The 23,044-nt window shown below is 43.2% G+C and overlaps 1 protein-coding gene across 3 annotated transcripts in view; it reads right to left on the bottom strand.

Annotated features, from left to right (window-relative positions):
* LOC128704829 (cell adhesion molecule Dscam2) overlaps positions 1 to 23,044 on the bottom strand; it is an 84,051-nt gene that overhangs the window by 11,448 nt on the left and 49,559 nt on the right. For all 3 annotated transcript variants that reach the window (XM_070104353.1, XM_070104354.1, XM_070104355.1), the window contains exons 9-26: positions 22,146 to 22,250; positions 20,825 to 20,945; positions 20,241 to 20,417; positions 19,996 to 20,137; positions 19,449 to 19,597; positions 18,972 to 19,079; positions 18,329 to 18,508; positions 16,789 to 16,965; positions 14,490 to 14,627; positions 13,781 to 13,939; positions 12,039 to 12,188; positions 11,659 to 11,789; positions 10,495 to 10,581; positions 9,408 to 9,669; positions 9,103 to 9,285; positions 8,719 to 8,904; positions 7,632 to 7,738; positions 6,771 to 7,132 (exon numbers count right to left, since the gene is read on the bottom strand). In XM_070104353.1, the coding sequence (XP_069960454.1) occupies positions 6,771 to 7,132; positions 7,632 to 7,738; positions 8,719 to 8,904; positions 9,103 to 9,285; positions 9,408 to 9,669; positions 10,495 to 10,581; positions 11,659 to 11,789; positions 12,039 to 12,188; positions 13,781 to 13,939; positions 14,490 to 14,627; positions 16,789 to 16,965; positions 18,329 to 18,508; positions 18,972 to 19,079; positions 19,449 to 19,597; positions 19,996 to 20,137; positions 20,241 to 20,417; positions 20,825 to 20,945; positions 22,146 to 22,250 (2,924 nt within the window). The remainder of the gene's footprint in view (positions 1 to 6,770; positions 7,133 to 7,631; positions 7,739 to 8,718; positions 8,905 to 9,102; positions 9,286 to 9,407; positions 9,670 to 10,494; positions 10,582 to 11,658; positions 11,790 to 12,038; positions 12,189 to 13,780; positions 13,940 to 14,489; positions 14,628 to 16,788; positions 16,966 to 18,328; positions 18,509 to 18,971; positions 19,080 to 19,448; positions 19,598 to 19,995; positions 20,138 to 20,240; positions 20,418 to 20,824; positions 20,946 to 22,145; positions 22,251 to 23,044) is intronic.

Raw genomic sequence — 23,044 nt, 5'->3', positions numbered from 1 at the left:
CTCAGTGTATATACACTGACAGACACTCCTCTCAGTGTATATACACTGACAGACACTCCTCTCAGTGTATATACACTGACAGACACTCCTCTCAGTGTATATACACTGACAGACACTCCTCTCAGTGTATATACACTGACAGTCACTCCTCTCAAAGTATATACACTGACAGACACTCCTCTCAAAGTATATACACTGACAGACACTCCTCTCAGAGTATATACACTGACAGACACTCCTCTCAGAGTATATACACTGACAGACTCTCCTCTCAGAGTATATACACTGACAGAAACTCCTCTCAGAGAATATACACTGACAGAAACTCCTCTCAGCGTATATACACTGACAGACACTCCTCTCAGAGTATATACACTGACAGAAACTCCTCTCAAAGTATATACACTGACAGAAACTCCTCTCAGTGTATTTACACTGACAGAAACTCCTCTCAGAGTATATACACTGACAGACACTCCTCTCAGTGTATATACACTGACAGACACTCCTCTCAGTGTATATACACTGACAGAAACTCCTCTCAGTGTATTTATACTGACAGAAACTCCTCTCAGTGTATTTACACTGACAGAAACTCCTCTCAGTGTATTTACACTGACAGAAACTCCTCTCAGTGTATTTACACTGACAGAAACTCCTCTCAGAGTATATACACTGACAGAAACTCCTCTCAGTGTATTTACACTGACAGAAACTCCTCTCAGAGTATATACACTGACAGAAACTCCTCTCAGTGTATTTACACTGACAGAAACTCCTCTCAGAGTATATACACTGACAGAAACTCCTCTCAGTGTATTTACACTGACAGAAACTCCTCTCAGAGTATATACACTGACAGACACTCCTCTCAGAGTATATACACTGACAGAAACTCCTCTCAGTGTATTTATACTGACAGAAACTCCTCTCAGTGTATTTACACTGACAGAAACTCCTCTCAGTGTATTTACACTGACAGAAACTCCTCTCAGTGTATTTACACTGACAGAAACTCCTCTCAGTGTATTTACACTGACAGAAACTCCTCTCAGAGTATATACACTGACAGAAACTCCTCTCAGTGTATTTACACTGACAGAAACTCCTCTCAGAGTATATGCACTGACAGAAACCCCTCTCAGTGTATTTACACTGACACAAACTCCTCTCAGTGTATTTACACTGACAGAAACTCCTCTCAGTGTATTTACACAGACAGAAACTCCTCTCAGTGTATTTACACTGACAGAAACTCCTCTCTGAGTATATACACTGAGAGAAACTCCTCTCAGAGTGTATACACTGACAGAAACTCCTCTCAGAGTATATACACTGACAGACACTCCTCTCAGAGTATATACACTGACAGACACTCCTCTCAGTGTATTTACACTGACAGAAACTCCTCTCAGATTATATACACTGACAGACACTCCTCTCAGTGTATATACACTGACAGACACTCCTCTCAGAGTATATACACTGACAGAAACTCCTCTCAGTGTATTTACACTGACAGAAACTCCTCTCAGTGTATTTACACTGACAGAAACTTCTCTCAGTGTATATACACTGACAGAAACTCCTCTCAGAGTATATACACTGACAGAAACTCCTCTCAGTGTATATACACTGACAGAAACTCCTCTCAGTGTATATACACTGACAGAAACTCCTCTCAGTGTATATACACTGACAGAAACTCCTCTCAGTGTATATACACTGACAGAAACTCCTCTCAGAGTATATACACTGACAGAAACTCCTCTCAGTGTATATACACTGACAGAAACTCCTCTCAGAGTATATACACTGACAGAAACTCCTCTGTGTATTTACACTGACAGAAACTCCTCTCAGTGTATTTACACTGACAGAAACTCCTCTCAGTGTATTTACACTGACAGACACTCCTCTCAGAGTATATACACTGACAGAAACTCCTCTCAGAGTATATACACTGACAGAAACTCCTCTCAGTGTATATACACTGACAGAAACTCCTCTCAGAGTATATACACTGACAGAAACTCCTCTCAGTGTATTTACACTGACAGAAACTCCTCTCAGTGTATATACACTGACAGAAACTCCTCTCAGTGTATATACACTGACAGAAATTCCTCTCAGAGTATATACACTGACAGAAACTCCTCTCAGAGTATATACACTGACAGAAACTTCTCTCAGTGTATATACACTGACAGAAACTCCTCTCAGTGTATATACACTGACAGACACTCCTCTCAGTGTATTTACACTGACAGAAACTCCTCTCAGTGTATTTACACTGACAGAAACTCCTCTCAGTGTATTTACACTGACAGACACTCCTCTCAGTGTATATACACTGACAGAAACTCCTCTCAGTGTATATACACTGACAGAAACTCCTCTCAGTGTATTTACACTGACAGAAACTCCTCTCAGTGTATTTACACTGACAGAAACTCCTCTCAGTGTATTTACACTGACAGACACTCCTCTCAGTGTATATACACTGACAGAAACTCCTCTCAGTGTATATACACTGACAGAAACTCCTCTCAGTGTATATACACTGACAGAAACTCCTCTCAGTGTATATACACTGACAGAAACTCCTCTCAGAGTATATACACTGACAGAAACTCCTCTCAGTGTATATACACTGACAGAAACTCCTCTCAGTGTATATACACTGACAGAAACTCCTCTCAGAGTATATACACTGACAGAAACTCCTCTGTGTATATACACTGACAGAAACTGCTCTCAGAGTATATACACTGACAGAAACTCCTCTCAGTGTATATACACTGACAGAAACTCCTCTCAGTGTATATACACTGACAGACACTCCTCTCAGTGTATTTACACTGACAGAAACTCCTCTCAGTGTATTTACACTGACAGAAACTCCTCTCAGTGTATTTACACTGACAGACACTCCTCTCAGTGTATATACACTGACAGAAACTCCTCTCAGTGTATATACACTGACAGAAACTCCTCTCAGTGTATTTACACTGACAGAAACTTCTCTCAGTGTATTTACACTGACAGAAACTCCTCTCAGTGTATTTACACTGACAGACACTCCTCTCAGTGTATATACACTGACAGAAACTCCTCTCAGTGTATATACACTGACAGAAACTCCTCTCAGTGTATATACACTGACAGAAACTCCTCTCAGTGTATATACACTGACAGAAACTCCTCTCAGAGTATATACACTGACAGAAACTCCTCTGTGTATATACACTGACAGAAACTCCTCTCAGTGTATATACACTGACAGACACTCCTCTCAGAGTATATACACTGACAGAAACTCCTCTCAGTGTATATACACTGACAGACACTCCTCTCAGAGTATATACACTGACAGAAACTCCTCTCAGAGTATATACACTGACAGAAACTCCTCTCAGAGTATATACACTGACAGAAACTCCTCTCAGTGTATATACACTGACAGACACTCCTCTCAGAGTATATACACTGACAGAAACTCCTCTCAGTGTATATACACTGACAGAAACTCCCAGCATCAAATTCATATATAAAACACATCTCATCAACACAAATATCAACAAACTGAATAAAAATAGCCGGTGTTAAAGGCCTAGTTTTTTAAGGCCATTTAGAAAGCCTTTTAATTAATGAGAAACTTTAGCGAACTCAGAAAAAATTACGAAAAAGTTCAGAGATTGAACCTTAATAACTAAGTTTAAAAATGTTTGTGTTTTTTATGGAGTTTATCAGTTTAGTCCTTTTTTTTGCAAAAATTTGTCATGGTTTAATGGTGGAGAATTATAGTCATGATTATTTTGATTGTGATAATGATAATCATGATAATTACTATTACCAATACTACTGCTGCTACTACTAACGATAATAGTAACTACTACTACTATTAATAATATAGCAAAAATTACTATTACTATTGCTAATAATAATTGCTACTACTACTACTACTAATAATTACTATTGGTACTAATAATAATTACTACTACTACTAATAATTACTATTGCTAATAATTGCTACTACTACTACTAATAATTACTATTGCTACTAATAATAATTACTACTACTACTAATAGTAATTATAATTAATAATTACTACTACTACTAGTAATTAATAATAATAGTAATTAATTACTACTAATAAATAATTACTACTAATAATTAATAATTGTTACTACTACTTCCTGATTCAAAATGTCATTGAATTTCCTGTAGGCCTAAGTGCTTCAAATATAGGCCTAAGTGCCTCAAATATAGGCCCAAGTGCCTCAAATATAGGCCCAAGTGCCTCAAATATAGGCCCAAGTGCCTCAAATATAGGCCAAAGTTGCCTCAAATATAGGCCCAAGTGCCTCAAATATAGGCCCAAGTGCCTCAAATATAGGCCCAAGTGCCTCAAATATAGGCCCAAGTGCCTCAAATATAGGCCAAAGTTGCCTCAAATATAGGCCAAAGTTGCCTCAAATATAGGCCCAAGTGCCTCAAATATAGGCCCAAGTGCCTCAAATATAGGCCCAAGTGCCTCAAATATAGGCCAAAGTTGCCTCAAATATAGGCCAAAGTTGCCTCAAATATAGGCCCAAGTGCCTCAAATATAGGCCCAAGTGCCTCAAATATAGGCCCAAGTGCCTCAAATATAGGCCCAAGTGCCTCAAATATAAGCCTAAGTGCCTCAAATATGAAAATATTCTTAAACTTTAAAACAGAATAACGGTATGTATATTTAAATGTGTATGTCTCTCTGTGTATATATACCGAGATGTGTATATCTCGTAGTGTATATACTTCTCAGTGTATATATACCGAGATGTGTATATCTCCTGGTGTATATACTTCTCAGTGTATATATACCGAGATGTGTATATCTCCTAGTGTATATACTTCTCAGTGTATATATACCGAGATGTGTATATCTCCTAGTGTATATACTTCTCAGTGTATATATACCGAGATGTGTATATCTCCTAGTGTATATACTTCTCAGTGTATATATACCGAGATGTGTATATCTCCTGGTGTATATACTTCTCAGTGTATATATACCGAGATGTGTATATCTCCTAGTGTATATACTTCTCAGTGTATATATACCGAGATGTGTATATCTCCTGGTGTATATACTTCTCAGTGTATATATACCGAGATGTGTATATCTCCTAGTGTATATACTTCTCAGTGTATATATACTAAGATGTGAATATCTCCTGGTGTATATACTTCTCAGTGTATATATACCGAGATGTGTATATCTCCTAGTGTATATACTTCTCAGTGTATATATACTGAGATGTGTATATCTCCCGGTGTAAATACTTCTCAGTGTATATATACTGAGATGTGTATATCTCCCGGTGTAAATACTTCTCAGTGTATATATACCGAGATGTGTTTATCTCCCGGTGTATATACTTCTCAGTGTATATATACCGAGATGTTTATCTCCCGGTGTATATACTTCTCAGTGTATATATACCGAGATGTGTTTATCTCCCGGTGTATATACTTCTCAGTGTATATATACCGAGATGTGTATATCTCCTAGTGTATATACTCTGCAAGTTGACTGTGATTTGTATTTTAGGTATTAAAGTATTCTTGACTGGTGGTGTACAGGTGAATCTTAATTACCCTCGTGTAGTAGATAAGATTGAAACTTAAAGCAAGCAATTTTCGTCACTGGGTGAGTACCAGATAAGAGTCTTACTCATGTACAGCTTCAGCTGGAGGTGTAACTTACTCATCTGTGGTCCTGACTCACCTGTTTGTTCACCTGGCCAGCAGACTCACCTGTTTGTTCACCTGGCCAGCAGACTCGCCTGTTTGATCACCTGGCCAGCAGACTCACCTGTTTGATCACCTGGCCAGCAGACTCACCTGTTTGTTCACCTGGCCAGCAGACTCACCTGTTTGATCACCTGGCCAGCAGACTCGCCTGTTTGTTCACCTGGCCAGCAGACTCACCTGTTTGTTCACCTGGCCAGCAGACTCACCTGTTTGATCACCTGGCCAGCAGACTCGCCTGTTTGTTCACCTGGCCAGCAGACTCACCTGTTTGTTCACCTGGCCAGCAGACTCACCTGTTTGATCACCTGGCCAGCAGACTCGCCTGTTTGATCACCTGGTCAGCAGACTCACCTGTTTGATCACCTGGTCAGCAGACTCACCTGTTTGATCACCTGGCCAGCAGACTCCCTGTTTGATCACCTGGCCAGCAGACTCACCTGTTTGATCATCTGGCCAGCAGACACCTGTTTCATCACCTGATCAGTAGACACCTGTTTGATCACCTGGCCAGCAGACTCACCTGTTTGATCACCTGGCCAGCAGACTCACCTGTTTGATCACCTGGCCAGCAGAGACACCTGTTTGATCACCTGGCCAGGAGACACCTGTTTGATCACCTGGCCAGCAGACACCTGTTTGATCACCTGGCCAGGAGACACCTGTTTGATCACCTGGCCAGCAGACTCACCTGTTTGATCACCTGGCCAGCAGACTCATCTGTTTGATCACCTGGCCAGCAGACACCTGTTTTATCACCTGGCCAGCAGACTCACCTGTTTGATCACCTGGCCAGCAGACTCATCTGTTTGATCACCTGGCCAGCAGACACCTGTTTTATCACCTGGCCAGCAGATACCTGTTTGATCACCTGGCCAGCATACTCACCTGTTTGATCACCTGGCCAGCAGACACCTGTTTGATCACTTGGCCAGCAGACTCGCTTATTTGATCACCTCCGGAGCAGACTCACCTATATCCCCCATATCTGCGTCTCTTCAGGGCGACGCAGACGCAGATAATAAACGCAGCCGCTAGCAGGAGGGCACTGACCACGCCCGCAACAATGTGGGCGTCCAGCCACCCACCCACGCCCACAGTGCCACCCACCACCACCTCCTGAACTGACTCAGCTGTCATAGACCCACCGACGTGATCTGCCGTGGCTACTCTGTAGACTACAGCAGTGTCACCGGCGGTAGACGAGGCGGTGACACGGAGGAGGTGCCACGTACCTGAGGTCAGGTCACACACACCCAGGTCAGTGGTGTCAGGGGTTACATGGGTGTGTAAGACTGACCACGACACACCCACTTCTTCACTACCAAGTTCTACCTGCAGCCAAGATATAATTATAATTATTTAGTTATAATAATAATAATAATAATAATAATAATAATAATAATAATAATAATCTTATGTAAGGTGATATCTCAGCCTTATAAAGTTCTATTTACTTTTGTAGTTCCTTGATAATGTGAAGAATCACGAAAGCGCTTGGAATTCTAGTATCTTTTCACAGTGGTTATTCTGCACATCTCACTCCCTCCCTCCCTCTCTCTCTCTCTCTCTCTCTCTCTCTCTCTCTCTCTCTCTCTCTCTCTCTCTCTCTATATATATATATATATATATATATATATATATATATATATATATATATATATATATATATATATATATATATATATATATACGTATAGAATTTACATTAATCACTAAGTTAGGTATTCTTGACTGGTGGTGAACAGGTGACATGTAGCTTTAATGACCCTCGTGTAGTAGACAGACTTTGGAACCAGCTATCTAACCACGTTATGTTTACTTACTAACGTACCTTCCAGTGGGTGACAGAACATCCAAACTCAGGCCACATATACAGGCGGAGAGTTATACAGGTGTTGTTGACCTCTACAAGTCTAGCTGGGTCAGGTCTGCCAGGCTCTGTAGAGAGAGAGATGTATAGAGTTTAACTCCCACTGAGCTATGGGCTTTCTATATTAACAAAATATGTTACCCATCTCTGTAGATACACCGTATTTGCTGAAATAAAAATTATTATTATTATTATTATTATTATTATTATTATATGGATGGTGTTAAACGGGGTTATCAAACCCTATTCCTTGGGTAGAATTAAAAATGGTTTGGGTAAATATTTTTGTTCAGGGTTTGGGTTTGAGAACTTGCTTGGTATGGGCCAGTAGGCCTGCCACAGTGTTCTTCCTTTCTTAAGTTCTTACGCACTTAAATAAGAAACAAGAACTACGTAGGGTATTCATGGTGGTGTTATTTGGAGTGGAGAAACGACCGAGTGGGTGGTCGGTACTGGGCGTCGGTATAACTACCTGGGACTGGCAGCGCTAACTCAGCTATCTGTGTGTAGTTACTTCCCCCAGGCAGGTAACCTAAGTACAGCAATGTAACTATTATATAGAATAGTGTAGCAACGCTCCTGGTGTTCCCACAGTGTAACTACCACACAGAATAATGTAGCAACGCTACTGGTGTTCCCACAGTGTAACTACCACACAGAATAGTGTAGCAGTGCTCCTGGTGTTCCCACAGTGTAACTTCCACACAGAATAGTGTAGCAGTGCTACTGGTGTTCCCACAGTGTAACTTCCACACAGAATAATGTAACAACGCTACTGGTGTTCCCACAGTGTAACTTCCACACAGAATAGTGTAGCAGTGCTACTGGTGTTCCCACATTGTAACTACCACACAGAATAGTGTAGCAGTGCTACTGGTGTTCCCACATTGTAACTACCACACAGAATAGTGTAGCAGTGCTACTGGTGTTCCCACATTGTAACTACCACACAGAATAGTGTAGCAGTGCTACTGGTGTTCCCACATTGTAACTACCACACAGAATAGTGTAGCAAGACAGTGTGTGTCGTTGCACCCAGTGTACTCACGGCTGCCCAGTGTGTTTGCTATCAGAACTGGACTGGGAGAACTGGTGCCCAGGGTGTTCCACGCAGTTAGGTACAGATGGTGAGGTGCTCCACACGGTAAACCGCCCACCAGTACCCCACCTACGCCCGGTGACACGCCCAACTCCACCCACTCTCCTGCACGCCCACGGTGGTGAACCGTGTATCCTGTGAGAAAGAGAGAGAGCAATTTTTAAAGATATTTCTATCATTGCAGTATTTACAGATTTACAATATTTATACAAATATTTAATATTTACACACATTGTTAGTTGCTAATTATATATATATATATATATATATATATATATATATATATATATATATATATATATATATATATATATATATATATATATATATTACCTAGAATGGGCGCCCCTCCGTCAAAAGTGGGCGTAATAGTGAGGTTGAGGGCGTGATGGGTGGCGTGTGAGAGGGCCAGTGTGGGCGGTGTGGGCGGAGTGACAGCTATCACCTGGTGAGTGAGGCTGTCAGCGCCCACGCTGTTACGGACCCAGCAGGTGTAGTTGGTGCTCTCTCTGACAGCTGGGGGTGATAACAGAGAAATAAGATTGGTTTGAAATAGTGGTTAGTAGGCCTAGTTGCGGGTAGACCTAAGACCATCAACTACTATGACTTCTGTAACTACAACAACTACAACCACCCACCTGTAATATGCAGGTCTCCTCCAGGTAACAGCTGTGTCAGCTGACCACTGCTGACAGTTGTGCCAGCCCTGGTCCAGCCTATTGTAGGGGCTGGCGACCCCAGCCCACGACAACCCAGTGTCACGCCTGCTCCAGAACCCACCCTCCACGTCCGCCCACCACCCACAGCCACGGGGGCGTGGGTGGGCTTTGGGGTGGGTAGAGCTGTCAGCCTGGGTGATGGGTTGCCTTCCCCAGCTACTGTAGTGGCTGTCACCCATACCTGTGGGGTGAACCATCTGACAGTCGTGGCATCAGCTGGGAGAGGTATCCCAGTGTGGTATAATCCCAGTCCTGTATACCTCAAGTATCCCAGAAAGGTATCCCAGTGTTGTATAAAACCAGCTCATTGTAGAATAGCCTTAAGACCACGCGGATATCCCTGGTATATCAAGTATACTTATCCTAGGATAACTCATATCTCTGGTATATCAAGTATACTTATCCTAGGATAACTCATATCTCTGGTATATCAAGTACACTTATCTTAGGATAACTCATATCTCTGGTATATCAAGTATACTTATCCTAGGATAACTCATATCTCTGGTATATCAAGTATACTTATCCTAGGATAACCCATATCCTAGGATAACCCGTAGGCCTACCGGATATTTTATCCACAGGCCTACTGGTCATTTCATCCATAGGTCTACTGGACATTTCATCCATAGGACTGCTGCATATTTCATCCATAGGCATACTGGATATTTCATCCATAGGCCTACTGTATATTTCATCCATAGGCCTACTGGATATTTTATCCATAGGTCTGGATATTTCATCCGTAGGCCTACTGGATATTTTATCCATAGGTCTGGATATTTCATCCGTAGGCCTACTGGATATTTTATCCATAGGCCTACTGGATATTTCATCCATAAGCCTACTGGATATTTACTTTGTTAATTTGGTATTCAAAGTTTGTTACTTTGTTTTTTTTTTTCCAAGTTAGGAACTCTGATGTCGTAACTTTGTTCAAAGTTAGGCACTACAGTCACATAACTTGACTGGTTTAAGTTGCAAAAACAAGTTTGTTAAACCTCACCTGGACCCTGGAGGTAGGTGTCAGGCCAGTCAGTTCCCTCCAGGTGGCCTCAGAACCTCCAGCACCTACCACATCTCTCACTGCCACCTGTAAAACACCACCTGTTTCATCTCTCTCTTCTCTGGTAGGCTATATACATTTCTTATAGGCCTATATTAATTTTTGAGGTCCGATACCTTAATATTCTTAATAGATTTATGTATATAAGTCTGCAATATTTATCCACTATGTCGAAATATTAAGATAAATTACTATTGAAAGTTTAGAGACAATCCGACGAACCGTTCTCTAGGTATCTTGCCTGTTCCCACTGCATTTGGTTATTCCACAGCCTCGCCTATCATTCCACAGCCTCCCCTATCATTCCACAGCCTCCCCTATCATTCCACAGCCTCCCCTATCATTCCACAGCCTCCCCTATCATTCCACAGTCTCCCCTATCATTCCACAGCCTCACCTATCATATCACAACCTCACCTGGTTATCCCACAGCCTTACCTGTCATCCCACAGCCTCACCTATCATCTCACAGCCTCACTTGGTTATCCCACAGCCTTACCTGTCATCCCACAGCCTCACTTGGTCATCCCACTGCACCACCTATCATCCCACAGCCTCACATATTATCCCACAGCTTCACCTAATCACCCCGCAGCCTCACCTATCACCCCACAACCTCAACCATCATCCCACTGCTTCACTAATCATCCCACAGCCTCATCTACAACCCCAGAGCCTCACCTATCATCCCACAGCCTCACCTATCACCCCACAGCCTCACCTGATCATTTCACAGCCTCAACCATCATCCCACAACCTAAACCAACATCCTACAACCTCACCCATCATCCCACAGCCTCATCTACAACCCCACAGCCTCACCTATCACCCCACAGCTCGACCTATCATCCCACAGCCTCACCTGATCACTTCACAGCCTCAACCATCATCCCACAACCTAAACCAACATCCTACAACCTCACCCATCATCCCACAGCCTCATCTACAACCCCACAGCCTCACCTATCACCCCACAGCTCGACCTATCATCCCACAGCCTCACCTGATCATTTCACAGCCTCAACCATCATCCCACAACCTAAACCAACATCCTACAACCTCACCCATCATCCCACAGCCTCATCTATCATCCCAGAGCCTCACCTGATCATCCCTAGCAGAGTAGAGAGTATAGTGCAATATGGCACCAGTATAAGGCTGTGGTGGCACCCAGGTTACGAGGAGTGTGGTGCCTCCTGTCACCACTACTCTCACACGTTCTGGTGGACCTGGCACTGTGACAGCAGGAAGTAGAGGCAGGTTAGTACTGTTGTCTTAATACTTAGGGAAATATTCTTAATTTTAAAATAACATTGTTAATATTAGAATGGCATTGTTAATTGTTAGAATAGAATTTCTAGAGTTGTGAGTTAGCATATCGTTACTGCTAAAGTTGTTAGTGAGATTAGTAGTGACCGTCTGGTGGTCAAACCTTACATTGCTAACGCAGTTTCACTTTAAGGTATTACCAAATAAGATCCTACCATCATCCTCGGTGAGGCAGAAGACAGGATGGTTGGGAGGGCTAAATCCTACATCATTGAAGGCTTTGACACGGACGCTGATGTTGGTAGCGGAGGGAAGACCGTCCAAGTTCTTTTCCAAATTGGTTGTGTTTACCTCCCATATCTGATCTACATGACGGTGGAGAGAGGTAAAGAACAAGTAAGATTGGGATTTTTAGCCCAGGGGAGGGTTAGCCACCCAGGATTACATGGGGTAGGTAGGGTTAGCCACCCAGGATTACATGGGGTAGGTAGGGTTAGCCACCCAGGATTACATGGGGTAGGGAGGGTTAGCCACCCAGGATTACATGGGGTAGGGAGGGTTAGCCACCCAGGATTACATGAGGTAGGGAAGGTTAGCCACCTAGGATTACATGGGGTAGGGAGGGTTAGCCACCCAGGATTACATGGGGTAGGGAGGGTTAGCCACCCAGGATTACATGAGGTAGGGAAGGTTAGCCACCCAGGATTACATGGGGTAGGGAAGGTTAGCCACCCAGGATTACATGGGGTAGGGAGGGTTAGCCACCCAGGATTACATGGGGTAGGGAGGGTTAGCCACCCAGGATTACATGGGGTAGGGAGGGTTAGCCACCCAGGATTACATGAGGTAGGGAAGGTTAGCCACCCAGGGTTACATGGGGTAGGGAAGGTTAGCCACCCAGGGTTACATGGGGTAGGGAAAGTTAGCCACCCAGGATTACATGGGGTAGGGAGGGTTAGCCACCCAAGATAGCCCAAGAAAGTCAGTGAGTCATCGAGGACTGTCTTATTTCCATTGTGGCCCTTTAATCTTATCTCCCAGGATGCCACCCACACAAGTCCACTAACACCCAGGAACCTACTTACTGCTAGATGAACAGAGACAACAGGTTTAAGGACAAACAAGGATGCAGCATTCTTTGCCTAGCAAACAATACTATACAGTAGTTTGTCTAACAAACAACAGTAAACTAGTTTATACATCCCTAGTGACACGCACTCTGAAAATTAGGGTTTCTTACTCTGGCGCTCTCTAAGCTTAAAATTTCCAACTTACTCAGTCTCTGTTTCTCTGTGTAGAGCTTTGTAAAGTCGTGTTTCACTCTGTGTAGAGCTTCATCAAGTCGTGTTTCACTCTGTGTAGAGCTTTGTAAAGTCGTGTTTCACTCTGTGTAGAGCTTTATCAAGTCGTGTTTCACTCTGTGTAGAGCTTCATCAAGTCGTGTTTCACTCTGTGTAGAGCTTTATCTAGTCGTGTTTCACTCTGTGTAGAGCTTTATCAAGTCGTGTTTCACTGTGTAGAGCTTTATCAAGTCGTGTTTCACTCTGTGTAGAGCTTTATCAAGTCGTGTTTCACTCTGTGTAGAGCTTTATCAAGTCGTGTTTCACTGTGTAGAGCTTTATCTAGTCGTGTTTCACTCTGTGTAGAGCTTTATCAAGTCGTGTTTCACTGTGTAGAGCTTTATCTAGTCGTGTTTCACTCTGTGTAGAGCTTTATCAAGTCGTGTTTCACTGTGTAGAGCTTTATCAAGTCGTGTTTCACTGTGTAGAGCTTTATCTAGTCGTGTTTCACTCTGTGTAGAGCTTTATCAGTTTATCAGATCTTACGACTCGATCAAGCTCTATATAGAGCGAAACGTTGCCACAGTAGAAACATCTAAAAGGTATGTTTAAACGTGTTTGTTGAGCACATTTCGCTCCTGAGGCCTTGGCCACTGTCGTTCGTGGTTGGAACTTACTGTCTGGGGCGTGGTGGGCGTGGATGGTGGGTATGGCTGTGATGGTGTAGCCGGAAACAGGGGCGTGGGCGCAGTGTGTGGGCGGGGGTGACCACCAGACACGCACGCCTCCACGACCAGAACCTCGGCAGGAGACTCCTGCAGGAGGGCAGGAAGGCGCTGCAGGAGACGAGGAGGAGTTAGTACCGTGGGATGAGAAGGAAGACGAGAAGGAGAGAGAGAGAAGGAAGAGGAGAGAGAGAGAGAGAGAAGGAAGGAAGAAGAGGAGAGAGAGAGAGAGAGAAGGAACGAAGAGGAGAGAGAGAGAGAGATAAGGAAGGAAGAGGAGGAGAGAGAGACTAATTTGACGAAGGGATTCAAATGTAGCTTTGACCATCCAGTGAATCTTTAGCTGTTGATACCATCAATTGAATCCATTGTGGAAGGTTTGTTGATACCATCAATTGAATCCATTGTGGAAGGTTTGTTGATACCATCAATTGAATCCATAGCAAAACCTAGCTAGCATTTGTTTCCACTATGTAACTATCATATAGAATAGTGTAGCAACACTGCTGGTGTTCCCACAATGTAACTATCATATAGAATAGTGTAGCAACACTGCTGGTGTTCCCACAATGTAACTATCGTATAGAATAGTGTAGCAACACTGCTGGTGTTCCCACAGTGTAACTATCATATAGAATAGTGTAGCAACACACTGGATTACCTTCGTGGCTAGTAGAGTCGACTATCCTGGGTGAAGAGAGTGGTCCTGGACCAGCTCTGGTGAAGGCTCTAACTGCTACCTCGTAGAGAGTAGCCGGGGTAAGGCCTCGCACCTCGTACCTCTCCACACCGTCCAAATCTATCTCGAAAGAGCAGTGAAAACATCAGAGAGGAACAAAACAGTTTAACTATGAATCCAAATGTTTTTTGGGGGGGCCTATGCATAGGCCTGAATGTGATGCAAGTGGTTTTAAAAACCGGACAGGTTGAAAACTGAAACTCTTGCACAACATTCTGGGAACGTTTCACCAGTTAGTGACTTCTTCAGTCTATTACAGGGAAGAACGGTGGAAGATGAAGAGGAGTTTGGGGTAATCGGTCCCTCTGGAGTCGATCTTTATAGTCCATCAAGATTGATGGACTGAAGACATCTATTCCAGGCTGAGGGACTGATCCCCTCAGATGACCTCGTCACTTCGTCCAGCGTCTACAATTGTCTTCCTCTCTCGTTTACAAGCTGGTCTCCCTAATTTACACGTTGAGAGTAAATCTCCCTCATTTACACGTTTAAAGTAAATCTCCCTCATTTACACGTAGAAAGTATATCTCCCTCATTTACACGTTGAAAGTATATCTCCCTCATTTACACGTTGAGAGTAAATCTCCCTCATTTACGGGTAGAAAGTAAATCTCCCTCATTTACACTTTGAAATTATATCTCCCTCATTTACACGTTGAAAGTAAATCTCCCTCATTTACACGTTTAAAGTAAATCTCCCTCATTTACACGTTTAAAGTAAATCTCCCTCATTTACACGTTGAAAATAAATCTCCCTTATTTACACGTTGAGAGTAAATCTCCCTCATTTAAACGTTAAAAGTATATCTCCCTCATTTACACGTTGAAAGTATATCTCCCTCATTTACACGTTTAAAGAACATCTCCCTCATTTACACGTTGAAAGTAAATCTCCCTCATTTGCACGTTTAAAGTAAATCTCCCTCATTTACACGTTTAAAGTAAATCTCCCTCATTTACACGTTGAAAATAAATCTCCCTTATTTACACGTTGAGAGTAAATCTCCCTCATTTAAACGTTAAAAGTATATCTCCCTCATTTACACGTTGAAAGTATATCTCCCTCATTTACACGTTTAAAGAACATCTCCCTCATTTACACGTTGAAAGTAAATCTCCCTCATTTACACGTTTAAAGAACATCTCCCTCATTTACACGTTGAAAGTAAATCTCCCTCATTTACACGTTTAAAGTAAATCTCCCTCATTTACACGTTGAAAGTATATCTCCCTCATTTACACGTTGAAAGTAAATCTCCCTCATTTACACGTTGAAAGTATATCTCCCTCATTTACACGTTGAAAGTAAATCTCCCTCATTTACACGTTGAAAGTATATCTCCCTCATTTACACGTTGAAAGTAAATCTCCCTCATTTACACGTTGAAAGTATATCTCCCTCATTTACACGTTGAAAGTAAATCTCCCTCATTTACACGTTGAAAGTAAATCTCCCTCATTTACACGTTGAAAGTAAATCTCCCTCATTTACACGTTGAAAGTAAATCTCCCTCATTTACACGTTGAAAGTATATCTCCCTCATTTGCACGTTGAAAGTAAATCTCCCTCATTTGCACGTTGAAAGTATATCTCCCTCATTTACACGTTAAAAGTAAATCTCCCTCATTTATACGTTGAAAGTAAATCTCCCTCATTTACACGTTGAAAGTATATCTCCCTCGTTTACACGTTGAAAGTATATCTCCCTCATTTACACGTTGAAAGTATATCTCCCTCATTTGCACGTTGAAAGTATATCTCCCTCATTTACACGTTAAAAGTAAATCTCCCTCATTTATACGTTGAAAGTAAATCTCCCTCATTTACACGTTGAAAGTATATCTCCCTCATTTACACGTTGAAAGTAAATCTCCCTCATTTACACGTTGAAAGTATATCTCCCTCATTTACACGTTGAAAGTATATCTCCCTCATTTACACGTTGAAAGTATATCTCCCTCATTTGCACGTTGAAAGTAAATCTCCCTCATTTACACGTTGGAAGTATATCTCCCTCATTTACACGTTTAAAGAACATCTCCCTTATTTATATAATGGAATATTTTCTTTTTGGTTATAATTTTATTGATTTATATTAAGGTATATTAAGGTAAGGTGACTTGTTTTTAGGTTACCTATATATTAAGGAAAGGTCACCTTATTTTAAGGTAAGGTCACCTTCAGTAAGGTGACACGTTACTAAGGTGTCATCTGGCTCACCTGTGACTGGTCTGGTGATGAAGGTCAGGTGACCTTGTAGGTTCTGGCGACGCAGTGCCAAGGTGTATCCTCTGAGGGTGCCATGGGTGAGCTGGGGGGCAGGTGACCTCCAGGTGACTATGAGAGAGCGAGGGCCACCTACTGTCACCCTCACCTCCTGTGGCGCTCCAGAAGGTGCTGTGGCAGAACAAGGTCAGTGTAGAGCACCAAGGTCAGTGTAGAGCACCAAGGTCAGTGTAGAGCACCAAGGTCAGTGTAGAGCACCAAGGTCAGTGTAGAGCACCAAGGTCAGTGTAGAGCACCAAGGTCAGTGTAGAGCACCAAGATCAGTGTAGAGCACCAAGATCAGTGTAGAGCACCAAGGTCAGTGTAGAGCACCAAGGTCAGTGTAGAGCACCAAGGTCAGTGTAGAGCACCAAGATCAGTGTAGAGCACCAAGGTCAGTGTAGAGCACCAAGATCAGAGTAGAGCACCAAGGTCAGTGTAGAGCACCAAGGTCAGTGTAGAGCACCAAGGTCAGTGTAGAGCACCAAGGTCAGTGTAGAGCACCAAGATCAGTGTAGAGCACCAAGGTCAGTGTAGAGCACCAAGGTCAGTGTAGAACACTGAGGTATTACCCTGGTATATACTTTGTCCTGGGATTACCCTGGTATCACCCTGGTATTACCCTAGTATTGGCTCTGGTATTGGCCCTGATATCAGCTCTAGTATTACCTTGGTATTGCCCCTGGTATTAGCCCTGGTATTAGCCCAGGTATTAACCCTGGAATGAGCCCAGGTATTAACCCTGGTATGAGCCCAGGTATTAACCCTGGTATGAGCCCAGGTATTAACCCTGGTATGAGCCCAGGTATTAACCCTGGTATGAGCCCAGGTATTAACCCTGGTATGAGCCCAGGTATTAACCCTGGTATGAGCCCAGGTATTAACCCTGGTATGAGCCCTGGCATTAACCCTGGTATGAGCCCTGGCATTAACCCTGGTATTAGCCCTGGTATTAGCCCTGGTATGAGCCCAGGTATTAACCCTGGTATGAGCCCAGGTATTAACCCTGGTATGAGCCCAGGTATTAACCCTGGTATGAGCCCAGGTATTAACCCTGGTATGAGCCCAGGTATTAACCCTGGTATGAGCCCAGGTATTAACCCTGGTATGAGCCCTGGCATTAACCCTGGTATGAGCCCTGGCATTAACCCTGGTATTAGCCCTGGTATTAGCCCTGGTATGAGCCCAGGTATTAACCCTGGTATGAGCCCAGGTATTAACCCTTGCATGAGCCCTGGTATTAACCCTGTTATGAGCCCTGGTATTAGCCCTGGTATTAACCCTGGTATTAGTCCTGATATTAGCCCTGGTATTAACCCTTGTATGAGCCCTGGTATTAACCCTGGTATGAACCTTGGTATTAACCCTGGTATGAGCCCTTGTATGAGCCCTGGTATTAACCCTGGTATTAACCCTGGTATTAACCCTGGTATTAGCCCTGGTATTAGCCCTGGTATGAGCCCTGGTATTGCCATATAAACGCAAATCATCTTACCTTCCTCTGTGGTAGTGAAGACGTGTGTGAGTGAGGGCTGAGAGACACCCAGGTCATTATGGGCCATTAGTCTCACGTCGTAACTCTTGTAAGGGGCCAGTCCCGTCACGACGTGGGACGTGGCCCACTGTCCCACGCTGACGTTCCGTCCGTGGATGGCCCACGACTCCTCCTCGGAGGCTGGGATAAGGACAGGAGAGTGAAGATTAAGAAATGTTTAGCTGGATTTGGGGTTACTTTGAAGGTAGGAGGCCATGACTGAGGTATATACATCTCTCGGTATATATACACTGGGATATGCACCTCTTGGTGTATATGCACTGAGATACGTACATCTCTCGGTATGTATACACAGAGATATGTACATCTCTCGGTGTATATACACTGAGATATGCACCTCTTGGTGCGTATGCACTGAGATATACATCTCTCGGTATGTATACACTGAGATATACACAGCATACACAGATGTGGCGTTTAAAATAGGGGAACGTTGTCATGTTTTAAGCTGTGTGGGGACTCACCAGCTGTCTAGGGGACTCACCAGCTGCCTGGGGACTCGACAGCTGCCTGGGGAAACTCACCAGCTGTCTGGGGACTCGACAGCTGCCTGGGGAAACTCACCAGCTGTCTGGGGACTCACCACGATACTGAATGGTGACGGCAGCAGGCTGTGGCAGGGTCCAGGAGATGACAGCAGAGCGACTGGTGACTTCGCTGATGGTGACTCCTGCTGGTGCTGTGGGTGGCTCTGTGGGTGACGATACTGTGTCAGTACTGTGTGTAAGTGTGTGTGTGTGTGTGTGTGTGTGTGTCACAAATTACACACATGAAAATCACACATGTTCAACATCTGTTTAACATGTGTGACTGGCGGCATCGTCGCGGATGTTTAAGCACCAAAGGAACTAATGCAGGTGTTTCAATACATGTTGGAACACCTGCAGCAGATTTAAAGGAGACGTTAGTGACAGGCATTATTAAACACCTGTGACGTTTTGCAAGGAATGACAGGTGCTGCAGGGCACAGGTGTGGAAAAACACCATCACCATTAGGACAAACCATCTGAGACAGGTGTTGTGTGTGTGTGTGTGTCCTAGCAACAGATGTTGAACTCACCTATGACAGCTATATCAAACACCTGCGCGTGATCCCCATGCGGGTTGCTTGCTCGACAGGTGTAGGGACCTGCATCTACGGCTGTCACTGCCTTAATCTCAAGCGCGACTTGAACCACACCGCCAGCCTCGCTCTCTCGCACCGATGTCCTGGACACAAATATAAATTTATGGTATATATATATATATATATATATATATATATATATATATATATATATATATATATATATATATATAGATATATATATATATATATATATATATATATATAAACAAATGTTCTCTTGTCTTATTCGGCAAGAAGAGCGTTGATGTTTAATAGTGTGTTGATGCCTGGTATGTGTAATGATGACTTGTCCTATGAGAGGGAGATGTGGGGGGGGGCTGTTAATGACTCTACCTGTGACCAGGTGACACAGGGGAGCTGTGACTAGGTGACACGGGGGGGGCTGTTAATAAACCTACCTGTGATCAGGTGACTCGGGAGGGGGCTGTTGATGACCCCACCTGTGACCAGGTGACACGGGGGCTGTTAATGACCCTACCTGTGACCAGGTGACACGGGTGCATGGTGACGTCTCCAGGTGAGGATCAGAGGGGCGTCACCTGTCGCCTCACAGGTCACCGTCACTGTCTGGCCTGCATGACCTGTGACCCGCCGTCCCTCCGTCACCACTCTGGCCGGAGCTGTCAGCAGAGAGAAGACAGCCGTAGAAGCTATCATTAGGAACGATAATCACAATAATAGTAATAATAATACTAACATTAACAATGATAATAACAATGTTACCGTGGACTGTAAGCTGGACCGTCTTAGAGATGGCTTTACCGACGGAGTTGTCAGCCCGACAGAGATACCACCCAGCATCAGTAGTCTTGGTCTCCTGCAGGACCAGAGACCCATTGGCAGCCTGTAAGGTTCTCACTCCATCCTCAACTACAGGCTGGAAGTCCTGCGCTGCCTTACCTATACAAAAGACGGTCACTAAGCAAGTGATGGTGTAAGCTTCACTCTTCTAATTTTATATATATATATATATATATATATATATATATATATATATATATATATATATATATATATATATATATATATATATATATACTGTGATCTTATTACCATAGTGTGTGTGTGTGTGTGTGTGTGTGTAATTATAGATGGATTATGTTGTAATGTTGAGTAAGGTCAGTGAAGAAGTCCAGGAGCAGAGTTCAACGAAACGGTGATTGGTTTAACGAGTGCTTACTAGTGTTCACTTTAATTATTGAACTTGCTATGCGCTCTGCTTTAGTAATAGTGCGTTTAATGTTGGTTGTATCTCATTATCTATATATATCTACCTATCTATCTATTTATCTATCTATCTATCTCACCTGGGGCTTTCATCCAGGTGAGAACAGGTGTGGGGTAGCCTCGAGCCGAGCAATCCAGTACCACTGTGGAACCCACTAGAGCAGTGCCACCCCCTGGCTCCACTACCCACTTGGGAGACACCTGTAATATAGAATAACACCTGTAAACATAGTATAACACCTGTAGGAGTGACACCTGTAACAAGAATCCAGCCACGAATACTTTAAATCGTTTGAGGTTAAAGTGACTTTTCAGTGTATATACACTGAGTGAATATCCCAGTAGAACGTATATACACTGAGACATATACACTTCAGTGTATATACACTGAGAGAATATCCCAGTAGAATGTATATACTAAAGAAATATACCAATACAAATCTTTCTGACAAAATTTCAACTAACATTAAATCTAGATTATTTAAATGTGAAATAATACTTGACGTCAGGATTAGTTGTCTAGGTCATGAATATTCTTGGGTGACCTTTGTTGACCTTGGGTTATTCTGACCTTTGCATATGTTGGTTAGTAAGGTTTTCGTGATGAGGGTGACCTAGCATGGCCCTAGGTGACCTAGTTTGACCCTGGGTGATCTAGCTTGACCCTGGGTGACCTAACTTGACCCTAGGTGACCTAGTTTGACCCTGGGTGATTTAGCTTGACTTTGGTTGACCTAGCTTGAGTCTATCTGGGTGACCTCGTTTGACTCTGAGTGACCTACATTGATCCTGGGTGACCTACCTTTACTGTGGGTGACCTACCTTGAGTGTAGGTGACCTAGCTTGACTCTGGGTGACCTAGCTTGACTGTGGGTGACCTACCTTGACTGGGGGTGACCAACCTTGACTGTGGGTGACTTAGCTTGACTCTGGGTGACCTAGCTTGACTCTGGATGATCTAGCTTATGTCTGCGTGACCCAGGTTGACACCGGGTGACCTAGCTTGATCCTGAGTGACCTACCTTGACTGTGGGTGACCTAGCTTGACTTTGGTTGACCTAGCTTACTCTGGGTGACCTAGCTTGACTCTGGGTGACCTAGCTTGACTCTGGGTGACCTAGTTCTTCTCTAGGTGACCTAGGTCTTCTCTGGGTGACCCATCGTGACCCTGGGTGACCCACCTTGACCTTGGATGACTTAGCGTCACCCTGGGTGACCCACATTGACCCTGGGTGACCCACCTTGACCCTGGGTGACCCACCTTGACCTTGGGTGACCCACCTTGGCCCTGGGTGACTTAGCTTGACCCTGTGTGACTTAGCTTGACCCTGGGTGACCCACCTTGACCCTGGGTGACCCACCTTGACCCTGGGTGACCCACCTTGACCCTGGGTGACCCACCTTGACCCTGAGAGTGGCAGTGTGGTTGACAGCTGCGGCAGCATTGGCAGCCTCGCAGGTGTACGAGCCAGAGTGATGCTCACGCAGCTTCTTGAAGACTAACACCTGTAAGGTACACATGTGTTAACACCTGTAAGGTACACATGTGTTAACACCTGTAAGGAACACATGTGTTAACACCTGTAAGGTACACACGTGTTAACACCTGTAAGGTACAAATGTATTAACACCTTTAAGGTACATCTGCTAACACGAGTAAAGTACACCTGTGTTAACATGGTTGCTATTACTACTATTACTGCTACTACTATTGCTGCTACTGCTGCTATTACCACTACTACTACTATTACTACTACTGCTATTACTACTACTGCTATTACTACTACTGCTACTACTGCTATTACTACTACTGCTATTACTGTTACTGCTACTATTACTACTACTATTACTATTACTACTACTGCTATTACTACTACTACTATTACTACTATTACTACTACTGCTATTACTACTGCTACTATTACTACTACTATTACTACTACTACTATTACTACTCTTACTATTACTACTATTACTACTACTGCTATTACTACTACTGCTATTACTACTACTGCTACTATTACTACTGCTATTACTACTGCTATTACTACTACTATTACTATTACTGCTACTATTACTACTATTACTATTACTACTACTGCTACTATTACTACTACTACTATTACTACTACTGCTATTATTACTACTACTACTGCTACTGCTGCTACTAGTGCTGCTTCTACTACTGTTATTACTATTATTACTACTAGTAATACTATTATTACTATTACTACTACTGCTTCTGCTGCTATTAATATTATTACTGCTATTATTACTATTATTATTACTACTACTGTTAC

Source organism: Cherax quadricarinatus, chromosome 91 (assembly GCF_038502225.1).
Source record: "Cherax quadricarinatus isolate ZL_2023a chromosome 91, ASM3850222v1, whole genome shotgun sequence".
Classification (NCBI taxonomy): Eukaryota; Metazoa; Arthropoda; class Malacostraca; order Decapoda; family Parastacidae; genus Cherax; species Cherax quadricarinatus.
This window is presented reverse-complemented; position numbering and strand designations above follow the sequence as displayed.